Source organism: Melanotaenia boesemani, chromosome 14 (assembly GCF_017639745.1).
Source record: "Melanotaenia boesemani isolate fMelBoe1 chromosome 14, fMelBoe1.pri, whole genome shotgun sequence".
NCBI lineage: Eukaryota > Metazoa > Chordata > Actinopteri > Atheriniformes > Melanotaeniidae > Melanotaenia > Melanotaenia boesemani.
The window spans coordinates 19,383,743-19,399,399 of NC_055695.1; the positions used below are offsets into that span (position 1 = coordinate 19,383,743).

Here is a 15,657-nt window from a genome sequence, read left to right on the forward strand (position 1 = left end):
TTCCTCAGCTGTTTATTCCTCAATAGACTTGAAAACTACAACCTGACTGCAGTACTGTCTGCTCAGCTGGATCAATAATGTGATGACACAGAGTTTGGAAACAAGTAAAGTAAGGAGTGGAACGTTTTTCTTGACAGGAAAAGACATTTGGGATTTCTTTAAATTGTAAGGGTGAGTTGGATGATGATTATTTTAAAAGTAGGCTTCGCTTCCTTTGATTCTGCTTTCTTAAAGCCAAGAAACGAGATTTTCAGGTTTTTCTGGATGAGCAATTTCTCCATGTTGGCAAACTGAAAATAACTCTTACTCAACCCACCAGAAATAAAGGAATTAAGTTTTTTTTGTTTTGTTTTTTTTGCTTTTTTTTAATCTTGTAACGCTCCCAGGACTTTTTGAGTTTTCTACATGTGCTTAAAGGGTAAGAGAGTGTAAGTAGTCGCCTTTGAAGTGGACTGTGAAATACTGCGCCATCCTGAGAACCAAACAAGAAGCAGTTACACAAAAAGGAAAAAAAGGCAAATGCAGGAAGGAACACTGAAAAAAAACAACTATTTTAACCATCAAAAATAACTGCACAAGACAATGGACTTTTTTTGTAAAAGCTGCATCAAGGAGAAAAAAAACTCAAAAGGCACGTTTGCAAATGCAACAGTTAAAAAAAGAGTCAAGACACAGAGTGAGTTTTAAAAATAACCGTGGTTTATAAAACCCAGATAAGACAGGATCACCAAAGTGTATACAGAAATACAAATACCGTTCAGAAAAACCATCATAGAACATTGTTATACACGTAACATGTACAAACTACTCTGTAAAAGGGACTCGGAGAGGATGCTTCAGACTATAACATTTTCCTTTTGTTTCTTAAAGTCACATTTAGCCACAGTGTAATTACTGTTCTTTTTCTTTTTTTTAAGTATCTTAAAGCAGAACATCCACCTACCAAACTACAAGTACTATCACATTCAGCTAATTTAGAGAAAAGGTACAAACAACATCAAAAGAGGAAGGGGAAGATGCACACATATTAAGCACTTTAACATGAAGATTTCAGCAAGCCATGAAAAAAAATCTCTGATTTTTTTACCTATGAGACTAATGGGATGTCAGGGTTTGTCACTGCCACCTCATCAAACAGGAACCATACAAAATAACCCTGATTTTGTTTTTTAGTGAGTCACACGCACCAAACATCTGAACAGACACAGATCACTAAACAATTTTCCCCACAGAGAAGCACCTCACAATGCTTCCAGTGAGTGGGTCAAGATCTGGCATCTTGTTATGGTGTGGGCCCTGACTGGCCTGGAGTCTGTTTCTGTGCCCCACTAAAGTATGTCAAAGTGCTTCCGTCTGCAGGACAGTTGAAAACTACAGCTGTAACATTACCTATATTTTCATGCACATTCACAAATGTACAAACAGCCTCAGGACCAAGGGATCTGTTCCCACGTCCTCACATCAGCCTTGGATGTACGCACCCACGCATGATGGGGCTTCCAAATACAAAGGAATCACAAGATACAACAAAACACATTCTTTTTATCTTTTTTTTCTCTTCTTTTTGTCTTCATACAAACACATTTCAACAGCTTTACACATGAAAAAGAGTGCAGGATTTAGATCATTTAACAAAAACTCCCTTTCACCTTTAATATAGGACTACTTCTTGTTCAGGAGCAAAAATGGCAACAAATGAAATCCTTCATTGTCGGTGTGTACAATGATTACTAATATACATGTCATAAATTAACATCTATGTACAAAATGAAACAAAAGCAGCATGCAGGCAAGACGACAGCCTTTTTACAAAACTTCTTAGCTGTAGTGTGTGCGCTAACACGAGAGGCAAAGTGGGCTGTCTGCGTGTGTGTCTTGTCAAATGTGTGTTGTGGTGTATTGAAATGGACAGAGGAGCTATCCACCTTCTAAGCCTTCCAGTATGCATTAAGCTCATTGGACACAGACTTTTTAGTCTGTAAGCTGCTAAAGAGGGGGAAAAATAAAACCAGAAGTACAAGATACCAAACTTCACCGTAACAAATCTGACTTGCAGCTCTTTGCACTTTGTCTCATGACGGGTGGGTGGTGACAGCATAGCCGCAGGGAAGAACATCAGAGCAGCAACTCAAGTGAGGGGAGGGGGGCAGGGGGTCAAACAGGAAGAGAAAATCAAATACATACAGACATTAGAGCTAGCATTGTTTGTCACGATGCCAGGGGTTCTTTACAAGCAGCAGCAGCTACTCATTAATTGTTAAATGGCCTTTTTAAAAAATGGGATCAAACAGCAGGCATTAGATTCACGTCACATATTTCTAGCTTGTTGACTAAGACTGGAAGAAAATATCTAACAAACAAAACATCTGAAGTTATTTTTATGAACAATAAAACAACAATGATGCTGACTGAATAAACCAGGCTGATTTAGTGGCTCAAAGCTGGACACAAAGGAGTTATGATCCTATTTAATGGGCTGTGATGGTCACAAAAGTAACTAGTTTTAGATTTTGGATTTTGCATGTTTTTCTATGTTTCCTTATGTTTAAACTTTCACCAAAATAAAAAAAAAAAAGCTTTATGTGAGCAGTGGGAGAACCTTAACTCCCATCAGCGCCCCTGTCTGGTGGTCACAGGAAATGCAGTCTATGTTTACAAGCTCCTTAACATCTTTTCTGATATGTGAAACAAAGTTAGTTGACATAAAGTCAATTAGAAACTAGATGAATGAAGTTACTTTTCATTGTACATGTGCTGTATTTTTTTTTCCGTGTGCCTGTTTTGCCACAAGAGACACCAGGGTTTTTTCCTTCTGGATAGACGGAAAGTACAAGACCAAGAAAAGACATTTCACATTTGAGTCTGGATTTAATAAGAAGTTTTTTCATTTCAAAATTTGAATTTAGAAGTTCTCCTCATTCTATCCCTAGTTTTGCTTCTTGTTTGAAATCCACTGACCCTCATGATTCCAACTAGATGTAACTTGAATACTAAACAAATTAATAATTCTCCAATTACATCCAGTTCTGGTATCCTGATCTGGGATCTTGCTCAGGGGGGAACTGGGAAACAAATCATCCCTTTTCTGACATTCATAATGATAATAAAGCTTTGGTAAAGATAGTAAAGAATAGCAACGTGTGTGCCTCAGCTTTAGATATGATGATTTAAAAAGCCACTGGTGCATTAATTTAAGGTGAGCTTATCAAAACTGTGGCACAAGTGGAACCAAGAAAAACATTCTGCACATTATAAAATACAGCAACGATCGTGAAAATGCTTTAAAAAAAACTTGTCTTACTGGTATAAACTTAACAACTATAGTAACAATGCACATCAAAATATATTAAATATATTACAAATAAACTTCACAGACCAAAAAAGTTTCAATCAAAACATCCCATTTTAAGTAATTACTCCATGTTTTGTGTTATACATGCACTTTTCCTGCAAGTGCATCCAGAGTGTAACTGTGCACTAACATTACAACTCAAAGGAAAAAATAAAAATAAAAAAGTATAAAAAGAATCAACAAGTTAAAACCAGTTGATTAGTGTTGATATGCTGTTGTGTTTAGAGTCCTTGCTCAGGATGCTGTTTATTAGTAGTTTTTTGATTTGCATTTTATTTTCCCTGTTGATCCTAGTGGAGTTAAATAAGGCATGTAAACAGTCATTTGCAGCCTTAAACGGATTCTGGAGAAATTAAAGAAGAGTCAAAATAAATGTAATATCTTAAAGTTAATAAGAGATACTAAAAAAAAAAGTCTGATTAAAAAAAGCAGAGGATAATCCTGGGCAGTGTTGTCTTGTCATGCTTGTTGATATATAGCAAGTTTCCTTGTTGTCTGTCCTTCTGTGTGACCGCGTGGCATCGGCTCCCTTCTCTCCTTAACAGTACCAATATTACACTATGTTTGTGCTTCAGCAGGTTTACATGTGTGTGTGATTCTCACTAATTTCTACTGTGTGTTTTCTATACTTATAAAGACCACTTCTTTTCACATGGATATAAAGATGAGGTATCTTCTATAAGGTGAGGACTGTCCTCACTGGTTTAAAGGTTTACACTGAAGGTTAGACCTGCACATTATACTGAAGGAGGAGGGTTGGGTCTTAAAGAAGGTGGACCTTATAAGTATAGTGTAGTTAAGTGTGAGTGTGTGTACATGCTGATGGTGTGAGCTCAGCTGAAGGCCTCATCATCCGTATCATCAATCAGCACCTTTGTATCCTTTTTCGATCTGGAAAAACAAAGAAGTTCAAAGTTCTGTCAAGAAATGTGAACGTACAGTGCACATACTTTAAAGAATGACTCTACTGCAGAGGTTAAAAAAAAGTAAGAAACAGATGATTATTATAACAAGAGAAAAGATTAATCAGTTTACACAAAGAGAGTTTAAGAGCTATATACATCTCCAGCATATAAACACATAAACTGTCCAGTATACAGCCCTGTGTGGAGATGATCACAAGAGACACAGAAACCTTTTTGGTAAGGATGTTCACAACAGTTACACATGATTATAATGCATGGATGCAGTGACTGTAAAAAAAAAAAACAACTATCTCTCTCTCTATATATATATATATATATATATATAAATGTGTGTGTGTGTGTGTGTGTGTGTGTGTGTAAAATAGTCCATCTGGCCTCTGGGGGCAGAACATCCTTGCCAAAAAAGCTTCTAGTGTATTGTGCTCCAGCCCATACTCATCTCCTTGATCCTACCCCTCTGTTTTGCAGGGGAAAGTTATCCTTTTTCTTTTAGGCATCCATAAATGGTGTCTGCAACACAGACGGGTAGGATTTGCTAGAGCAACTGGCATATTGTATATCCCAGTTAGTTCCCATATCTGATTCCAAACACCTGGTTGGGTATGATTTGGTGTGCACAGCATTATGAACTTGAGTGAACCGTTCAAGTGGTTTAATAATGTGGGGGATGTGTTCACTGCTCATCTTTTTGAAAGCTTGTGATCAAGCAGCAAAATAACAACCCATCTTAAAATTAATTTCCTCTCTTTTGATTTCTGAACATTACAATGAGTTGACTTTGCTCAGATGTGTGTTACGTGTGACATCGATGTTACATTTTTCAAGAAAAAGAATTCTATTCTAAGACATGATGAGCAAACATCAGCGTATGATTTCTTACTGTGAGGAGGACAGCAGGGGACGTCTGAGGGACAGGCTGTGGGACCCCTTCCAGGTCTTCTTGCCTGAGCGGTTTCGGACGCCATCCTCCTGGTCCATCATCTGCTCCAGTACCGTCTGGTCATCAGCGTTGAGTGGCGCCACAGAGATGTCCCGCACAGCACGAAACTCACCACAGTTATTCAGGTGTTCGTTCTCCAGACGAAAGAAGTTCCATACAAATCGCCTACACAAGTAACGTGAAGAGGAGGATTCAGGTCACTGTGGGTTGCTATGAGACGGTCAGAGTGTGAGGGGGGGTAATCAGACCCACCTGAAGACCTCGAGAGGAGCCAGTACTGTAGTCACAATATCATCCACATAGTTGTATTTGATTGTTGTGGACAGAGAAATCTGAATCGTCCAGGCAAAACGCAAGATGATGTCCTCTATTATGGCACAATAGTAGTACGCCTGAACAGAGAAGAAACCAGATTAGTGTGTATCTGTCTGTGTGTATTACATGCGTTTGATTTCTTCTAGAATCTACCTTGTGTGGGTAAACAATTTCTTCCCTCAGGAAGGTGTTTTCTCCTGCTCCGCGATCAAACAGACCCCAGTCCATACGCAGATCCCAGATCAGTGTGTATAAGGAGCTGATGATGGAGAACACGATGAGCAGGTAGAAGAACATGTCAGCGTCTGTATGGTCTTGTTCTGAAATGAACACACATAGCTCATGTCAGTCGACTGTTTTCATATATTTTCTTCAAGTTTAAGTTAAAAAGGACATTTTAGAATTTGAAAGGAACGTGATATAGGCACTTTATTGACATCCACATTTCTTCAACATCAGTACTTTGGCCACTAGAGGGAGCCCTCATGTCATAAGTCAAGGATGTTCAGGTCTAGTCTTCAAGGGCCACAATCCTGTAAGTTTTACATGTCTCGCTAATCCAACACATCTGATTGAAATTAAATGGCTCTCCTCAGCTTGTTGTCAAGTTCTGCTCAAGCATATTGACCCATCTATCTGATTCAGATGTGCTGCAGCAGGAAACATCCAAAACCTGCAGGACAGCAGCCCTCAAGGACCGAATTTTGACAACCCTGTCATAGGTGCACCAGCAATGACTGATTTAAAAGATTTCTGAGGTAGATTTTTTACTTCAGTATCGTGTCTAACCCATTCTCTTAGTATCAAAAAACAAACAAACAAAAAAACAAAAAAAACAAAACAAAACAAAAAAATCCTTCTTGCTTTGTGCTAATACAAATTTTAGCATTCTACAAGTAGTCTGTCATTTATAAATTTAACATATTTTTTTTAAAGGAACAACTTTATTCGTGTATATTCAGAAAGTCAAGATGTATGTCCATCACAGTTTGCCAGAATTATATAACATTAAAAAAAAAATCAACACAGTAGTGACATTTTTCCACTATGAATCTTTAATTAATAAACAGATCCATCCATTGTCTAGTTACTTAATTCTATAAAATGGTTATGATGTATTCATCTTTTCAACTCTGTGTCTCACCGCTGTCAAAGCATTTTGACAGAAATAAATGGCAGCTATTTCAATCAATCAAAACTAACTGGTGTGGTGAGCCGTTGTTCCTGCAGTTTCTTTAGTATCCAAATAAAACAAATTCTTTTGACACTGCATAACTTGTACACAGCATACCATCTGCTGAACTTGTAGGAAATTCATTTGTTGAGCTGACATGTCAGGAGCACACCACATCAGACAAAATAGTGATGAACATTGTAAACAGACTTAAATTTTATGACATGCTTGCTATGGTTGCCAGGGATTGTGTGTATGACGAAGAGGCTGAGTTAGCATACCAAAAGTTCATCAAGGTTATCTGCTCAACATTTGAAGTCTAATAAGAAAAATAAAACATTTTGTGAGACTTGGTTTACACCTGAGCTGCTCAAACACATGTGGGCAAAGAATAAAGTCTTCAGAGAGTATATTTCAAATCCTTCTCTAATAAATCATTTAATATATAAAAAATTTAGAGATAAATACTTTCATTCTATTAAATTTGCAAAAAACAAAACAATATTTCAGTAAAAGACTCAAACTGTCTTCTAAAGACGTAAAAAAAATATGTAATAATGTTAACCAGTTACTTTTATAACAAAGTTCTACTGTAATTATGTGCAGAATTTAATGATGGTGACAAGTCGTTTAACAGTTCTTTAGACATAGCAGAAAAATTTTATGACTTTTTGTTAATGTAGGAAAAAACTGGCAACCAAAATTCCATCTTGCTCTGGAAGTCCCTTGGATTTTATTCCTATAAACGATCCCATTTTCTCTTCTTGACATAGTTGATGAATTGAAGTCATCATCAGCTGGTTATGACAATGTACCAGCCTTTCTTGTAAAGGAAGGTAAACTGTTAATTTTGCAGACTCTCCTCCATTTTTTAATCTGTTTTATTTATCACTGAAATCTGGCATTGTGCCTCAGGACTTGAAAGATGCCTAGATTATGCTTATATTTAAAGCAGAGGATCACATCTGCTTTACAATTATCAAGTCATATCAAATTTGCCATGTTTTTCCAAAATGTTGAAAAAAAATTGTTTACAAAAGGATTGTTCAACATTTACTAGCAAATTCAGTTCTCAACAAACATCAACATGGTTTTATATAGCTCTCCAACATCTAATAGACAATGAATACAATTTTAAAAAACCTTTCCGTTCGACAAAATTAATCATTCTGTTTTATTTGGGAAACTTTATAAATATGATTTTCATGATTTTTCATTCAAACGGTTAAATAATTATATTTTGATAGAAGGCAGTTTGTTTGTTTGAATGTATGTGACTCCAACATGGCTTCATTACTTTGTGGACATCCTCAGTGGGACGTGCCCGGAACACCTCACCAGGGAGGCGTACAGGAGACATCCTAACCAGATACCCGAGCCACCTCATCTGGCTCCTCTTGGTGCAAAGGAGCAGCGACTCTACTCTGAGCCCCTCCCGGATCACCAAGCTTCTCACCCTATCTCTAAGGGAGAGCCTGGCGACCCTACAGAGAAAACTCATTTTGGCCGCTTGTATTCGTGATCTTGTTCTTTCGGTCACTACCCACAGCTCGTGACCATAGGTGAGGGTGGGAATGTAGATCAACTGGTAAATCGAGAGCTTTGCCTTTTGGCTCAGCTTCTTCTTCAGCATGACAGACCGATGCAAAGTCCGCATCACTGCAGATGCTGCACCGATCCGCCTGTCGATCTCCCACTCCATCCTTCCATCACTCGTGACCAAGACCCCAAGATACGTGAACTCCTCCACTTGGGGCATGGACCTCATTCCTGACCCTGAGAAAGCACTCCACCCTTTTTCGGCTGAGGACCATGGTCTTGAATTTGGAGGTGCTGATTCTCATCCTAGCTGCTTCACACTTGGCTGCAAATCGCTCCAGTGAGAGCTGAAGCTCACTGCCCGATGAAGCCAACAGAACCACATCATCCACAAAGAGCAGAGACCCAATTCTGAGACCACCAAACCCGACCCCCTCAAAATCTCGGCTATGCCTAGAAATTCTGTCCATAAAAGTTATGAACAGAATCTGTGACAAAGGGCAGCCTTGGCGGAGTCCAACCTTGACTGGAAACTAATTTGATTTACTGGTCGTACAGGGACTAGACAGCTCACACAAGGGGATCCGGGACTCCATATTCCCAGAGCAACACCCACAGGAGTCCCCGGGGTACATGGTCGAATGCCTTGTCCAGGTCCACAAAGCACATGTAGACTGGTTGAGCGAACTCCCATGCCCCCACCAAGAGGTTCAACTATCTGTATTTTATTACTATTTTCTGAATATTTTAAATGTGCAAAATAAAATGAACAATGAACATCAAATTCATTACTGCTGGAATAACATTTACATTGCTGAGGTGCATTCAGATCATTTAGAAGCTATTTAAAAATCTTATTATTATTTTATATTGTTATTTTCTAAATGTTTGAAGCCCTGTATGATGTCAGAGATTAGCTGCGATCAGTCTACAGCCATGTGGAGTATATTTGCTCAGTTCTCAGTGGGTGCTGATGTATAAATCAGCACCCTGTAGCCTCTAACAGTGACTCACAGAGACACAGACAGCAGCCACCAGACAGAGACTGGACTCTCTCCCATTTCTCATAGTCACCATTTCTTCCTGCTACCAGCCAACAAGACGCCGGGGATTATAGAGCAGGGTACACTTCTAACAGAGAATTACTGCTGTGCTACCACCATTGTGCTGTGTGCTGCTGCGGCTGAGCGATGGGATGGAAGTAGTCCCTATGGCCATACAGATCTCCTGAATATAGATTAAACTTAGACTTGGACAATTGACTCTTTTCACTGGAGAATAACAACTGATGGGAGTTCCTCAGTGTGTAGTGTTGAGGTATTTAACCCTTCAGTTTGTGTGAAAGCTGATGCCATTTTCCAGCACACTGCTTTGCTGCTGAACCATTAAGAGGTTAAGCACAGCAAGATGGACATTGATTGGATGCTCGGTAAGATCTAACTGTGGTTACTAGCTCCTGTCGCACACACTTAGTCTCTATTTTGCTGTCTCCCTCTTTTACTTTCTCTCACATACACACAAACAGTTACAATTTTTGTCCAAGGGGAAAACCTCCACCCAAGAGGTTACAGTATTAAAGAGTACTGCAGGATTCATCTTATGCTGCAGTCCCTGATCCCACTGATGAAAACGGGTTCAAAACACAACCAGTCTGCAGTTTCTGCTTTTATAATGATTTCTCATCTGTTCCTATGGCAACTCAATTCTTCAACAAGGTAATTAAGAATCCTGTCACATCCTGAGATCTTGTAGTTGACGTGCATTCCATATAACTGCAATATCCACATTTCAATTCCCAGCAGAAGACCTTTCCTGCATTTCATACATGTTTGTCTGACCTTGTTTCTTCTGTCGCAACAGTCAACTTTACATAAAGGCAAAAAGGGGAGATATTAAACATTCATTTTGAGATACTAATAATTTGGGCAGTTACTATTTCAACACCAGAGTTTAAGTAGCACAGTGTATTTAATTTTACATAAGCCTTTGTCAAAATGGAGTTTCCTATTCTTATGTGATACTGAATGCTTCAATAAATAATGGTGCACCGTGTCTTATTTAAATAAAACTATTTTGGAAACGCTGCAACACTACAGAGTGCTCAGAGCAAATATAACTAACAGCACTTATAAGAAACTTATGTTAAAAACAACACTGTGAGCTGTATCTCAATGTCTGGTATAGTTTACCTGCACATAAGATACAACCTATTACCAGATCTTCAGTCTGTATCTAAATCCATTTGTGACTATTTTTATAACAGGAATCTGTTTGGCCTCAGCAGAGGTGAATCAGAGTTCAAGCAGGCAGAGAGGGAGACTTGACTTAGAGCAGAGTCTTTTATCTTCGTCCATTACTGTGTGTGTGCTGCAATTCCTCTCCTGGTAATGAACGAAGGGTCAGTACAAGAAATTAAGTTATAAAAGCTGTCAGTTCTGGGCTCATCTCTATTCCAGCAGAGTCCAACAGACTCAGCCAGGGGCTGGTGATTCCTCTCCTCTCCTCTCCTCTCCTCTCCTCTCCTCTCCTCTCCTCTCCTCTCCTCTCCTCTCCTCTCCTCTCCTGTGGATCTTCCTCCCCTCTGGTGCTACCTTGTTTTCTGTTACCTTTTTCCTGTCTCCATCCTTCCTCTCTTTTTACCTCCCTCAGTGCTCAGTTCTAAATTTACAGATTCTCCAGTGGAGCCCTTCTGCATTCATTTCCATCGCCGCCACCACTTTTAACCCCTCACACACAGCAGCAGGAGTGATACTCCTCTTTGGTCAGGGTTATTCAAGCTGCTTTTAAAGGATTTGATGCTGATATAACACACAGGGATGCATCTAAAGCCATGCATTCTGTGGCTTGACAGACTTTAAAGCTCATCCTTTTCATAGCTGTATTGCCTTTTATTTAACAAGTCACTGTCTATTTTGTAGCACTGTTGCTGACCAATACTAAACATCTCTATTTTACTTGCCTATTGAAAACTCCACAAGAGTTTAAATTAGCTTTAGGCCTTTCATTTTAATGCACCTAAAAGAGTAATAAGTCTGAGGTAGCTGTACCTAAATCTAATCCTGTGCTGGTCCTAAGTAAAGCTTCAATGCTAATTTATGCTTCAGATGGTTTTCTTTTGGGAGGTCTGCCTAAACTAGGAAAACCACAACCATCTCCAACCATCTCAGTATAAAAGGAAAACTAGCCTGTAAATACAACTCAGTCCTCTACAAAACTTTATTTGTTTCATTATGGTTTTAGCATTTTGTTTTCCTGGAGCTAAATGAAATTTGATGGCTTCCAGGACTCAGTAAGGTGGTGAGGCAGTGAGATCACACTGAAACCTTCAGGCTATGATCAGGCTGGTGATGAAGGTGAGACATCCTCTCACAAACACTGTAGACAGTGGGATGTTTGCCAGACACTGACCAACACTCACGGCTCTTTTTACACCTGGACCTGGTGCCATGAACATGACACCAACCTGCTTTCTGCTCTGCCAGGACTGCTGGGAAAATCAAACAGACTTGGCAGCAGTTCTCTGGTCTACATTAATACCAGAGAAAACAGTGCTAAGAGCTTTTTCTATGGTTCTCTGTGCAAAGTGTCTATGTTTGGATAGAGGATATTCAGATATTCCTCATGTAAAATACAGCAGAGAAACCTTACTGTATGAACTATTTTAACTGTCTCAACAGGCAATTTCCACATTATCACTGTCCGTGTGAGTGTGTGTTAAAGTGTCTTTCTTCCCAGCCTCCTTATCCTCCACTTTACCAACAATCAGTCTCAGCCCCCATTACAAGCAGGATGAAAGACAGCTTCATAGAGAATAACACATGAAGGGAGGCCATTAGTGGAAAGGCATATAGGCTTCAGACCAGAGGAGGAAGGAGGATATGGTTTAATGGACGCCTTTCCTACTGAGCAGTAAAAGAAAAAAGAGATTTGCCTGCCTCTGTCTCTTCTTTTTGGTTCCTTCGATATCACTGGCAGTCAGCTTAGGAAATGAAATGTATTGATTTCGATTTATATGGGAAAAGTATAAAGTCAGTCTGAGAAAAAACATTTAGCAGTTTAAAAGGTTGAGGATGGAGGTTCAAAGCTGGCATTTTGATAGAATATAAATATGCTTGCTAACAAAATGCCAAAGTTGAAATACATGACACTGAAATAACTGCTTTGAAATTTGCTGTGTGGACAAATGTGAGCTGGAGAACTGGTGCAAAAAGGCTGCATGCTGAAATGATGTTTTTATTGCCTTTGAACAGGAGCTCCTTTGTGGTACAGCTTCTAAAGCAGAATAATTTCAGGCTAATTGTGAAGCTGTCAGAAGGAGAGTGACTCAACTGTCAATGGTAATCACTTTCTTTCTTGTGTGTCTATTTCTCTTCCTCCAATCTCATTTCCAAGAGCTTTCAAATGAGAATCTAGCTTCTTTGGTCTTGTTCTTTTTCTGTTTTCTATAACCTGAGTGTGAAACCTTGCAGTGGGAGCAGAACCTTATTTATGCACGGCTGTGTATGACAAACCTTTTAATTTCCATTATAAAGCTCTGGGCACCAAGTAAGAAAGCCAAGTCAGCTTCCAGCATGTGCATTCAAGGTCATCTCTACTTTCTGAGCTTTTGAGCCTTTTGTGTGTGCTGACATGCTTCTGTAACACAACACACCAATACAGCTGCTTTAGTTTCTAGAATTTTTGGCTTCATACAGTCTCACATCTCTTTTGAGCTGAAATTTACTGCAGTGCAACCAACAGATGGTGTGTTACCATGTCTGTTCAGCACAAATTAAACCTACTACCTACAGTACACGTGTCATAAAATAGTTACAATGCAGTACATTTCTCCGTCTTGTGTCCTACCTTTATGTGTGGCATAGAGAGCTGCAAAGGTGACAACAAAGAAGGTGGTTGAATATTTCCCAGCATTCACCAGGTGTGGAAAGGCCCTCTTGGTGTCACGGTAACGCCTCAGACATTGGACAAAACGGAACCAGGCAGGCAAACACTGGATGATGGCACGCAGTCCGTATGAGTAGCTGTGGCATACGAAGTTACTATGATCTAGAATCAAATAAAACAGTGTATTGTCATTTTACATCTTTTCTTTTTTTTCTCTCTGCCATTGTCCCTGCTCTTCTCTTCAGTAATGCCCTGCTCATGACAGCCTTTGCACAAAAAAGCTTGACCTTCGTGAGGCCGAACATTTACATTCCATTAGCTCCTTTGTTAATTGGTAGAATGGAGGCTGAGATGTCACTGTTGGTGGAAAGGACAGCATTTAAAGTCTTGCCTACATCTTAGTTTTTGACAGAAAAGATCAAATGTCTGGAGCACTGTCAATACAGTCTGTAGAGGTTACATCACAAGATTTGTGTCCTTATTATGATGATTTCTTAGGATTGTCATCATATATAACAACTGATATAATAACTGATCTATCCGGTTCATTTCCTCAGATTTTAGACGTATGAAAGGTGTTGGGGACCACCTCAGCTGACATTGGGTGAGAGGTGGAATATCCCCTAGACCAATCAGTAAGAGTGGCGAGACACAGTGAGAGACAACAATTTACACTCAAATTCACACCTTCAAGTATCACCACTCCTGCACCAACCAAGTGAATATTATCTGTCACATCAATCTACATTCCAGGACTTTTAGAATTCATTTTTTGTTTTACTTTAATTAAAAAATGTCTATTCTATTAACAGAGTTTTGCATGAATGACGTTTGTTCATTTTGAACTGAATGAGGCTGTCTTTAACTGATGAACATGGAGTGAGTGCAACTCTCTTTGAACATTCTTGTTGGCAGTGAACATGTCATGCAACCTTTGAGTACATGGTCTGAAACCACTAGACTTTGCCATGGTTTCTGAAACAAACACAAATGTGACTACTAGATATAAGCTAATGCAACTGCATTGGGATACCCATGCAGTTATAGTCACGTAGAACTGCATGGAAACAATTTTACAGCAGACACCAAGACAGAAACTGACAAAAACATGTCTAACCTTTTAAACTGGGAAGCAGGCCATCGCTATTGCTCCATTGCTGCTCAAATATGTAGAAGCAGATGAGATACTCCAGGTCCATGAGAACAACGACCAAAGAATTGAGCTGATCTGCCAGCCAGAAATCTGCAAATTCCACCCGATGAAACGGTGCAGTGAACACACGAAACTGGAGACAAAACAGAGACAAGGAAGGAAGGTGAGAAGAGGAGATGCTGCACAGAAAAACTTCAACTGTATGGTGCATTTTAGGACACGTTTCCTGACCTTACAAACGTCACCTGACATTTTCTCCTAACAGCTTCGGTTGCAGTGGAGAGGAATTAGTAAAATAATTAGTGTGTTATACTTCAGTATAGTGCAAGGCAGAGAGCAACCTCTAGTATCCATCTGCAACATGTTAAAGCATAAAATCTCCAGAGTACCTTGTCAGTTGGCTACAGGATACTCTAATGAGTCATGCATTGTGTTGATGTGAATCAGTTCTTTATTTGTGTCACTAATTATTGGTATATGGCTCAAACATGAATCAGCCTGAAAGTATCAAGGCCCGTGACTAAGGGCATGTTATTCGGAGCATGAGTTTGGCCACGCTTCGTAAAATGATACAACCCTGCTCGACTTTTTCCATTTAGCCCACAGGCTACATTTGACATTCAGGAAGGACTATAGACGTCTCACCCGGGTAACTCTCACACAAAAACCCCACATAGTCTCTTTCAACTGCAAATGTCAAAGAATATTGATCTTTTTTATTTGTTTGTTTTTCAAACGCGCGCGCACACACACACACACACACATTAGTTCATTACATATTTCTCTTAACCTGTCAATCAAAGTTAGTATTGATCGAGTGGCTCTCGCTCATATCCACTCTGTGTGGATGTCTCAAGGCTAATCCTACTGCACTCATGTGGCAGGGCTTTCATTTCTTGAACAAACACTTGTAAAGATGGTGCTTCAGCAGCAGTTTGTCCAATAATGAAATGTTTTGCGTGATGTTTGCCAAAGGAGGTCAACTGGCACTGTTGCATTTACAGCACCATGGACTGAATGCTCCAATTAAATTACAGTTTCTTCTGCTTAGTTTGCAAGTGTGACAATCATAAAAAATTTCCCATAATGCTGTATTTTTTTTTCTAGGATGTTGTGACTGGAGCATCAATCAAGACTGAGACTATGGAGTCTCATCATTGGAGGGAGCTAAGGGAACATGCTGGGAACTGTGGGGAGCTGTGAAGGAAAGGACAAGAATATGAGGAGGGGTCTGAAAAGAGGAGGAGGGCTGAATGAGAGACAGAAGAGGAGGGGGGCAGATACGCTAAGAGCATCCGCATACTGATAGATCTATGCCTGTAATGATTGCATAGTCACAGCCTCCACCTCCCCTGAGACCAGCTGCATTCTATT

The 15,657-nt window shown here is 39.5% G+C and overlaps 1 protein-coding gene across 2 annotated transcripts in view; it reads right to left on the minus strand.

The window, feature by feature from the left end:
* Positions 1–677: 677 nt before the first annotated feature.
* xpr1a (xenotropic and polytropic retrovirus receptor 1a) overlaps positions 678–15,657 on the minus strand; it is a 64,050-nt gene continuing 49,070 nt past the window's right edge. For both annotated transcript variants that reach the window (XM_042006513.1, XM_042006514.1), the window contains 6 exons: positions 14,248–14,416; positions 13,092–13,292; positions 5,687–5,853; positions 5,471–5,610; positions 5,159–5,383; positions 678–4,243 (listed from right to left, as the gene is read on the minus strand). In XM_042006513.1, coding sequence (XP_041862447.1) covers positions 4,186–4,243; positions 5,159–5,383; positions 5,471–5,610; positions 5,687–5,853; positions 13,092–13,292; positions 14,248–14,416 — 960 coding nt within the window. In that variant the 3' untranslated portion in view covers positions 678–4,185. The remainder of the gene's footprint in view (positions 4,244–5,158; positions 5,384–5,470; positions 5,611–5,686; positions 5,854–13,091; positions 13,293–14,247; positions 14,417–15,657) is intronic.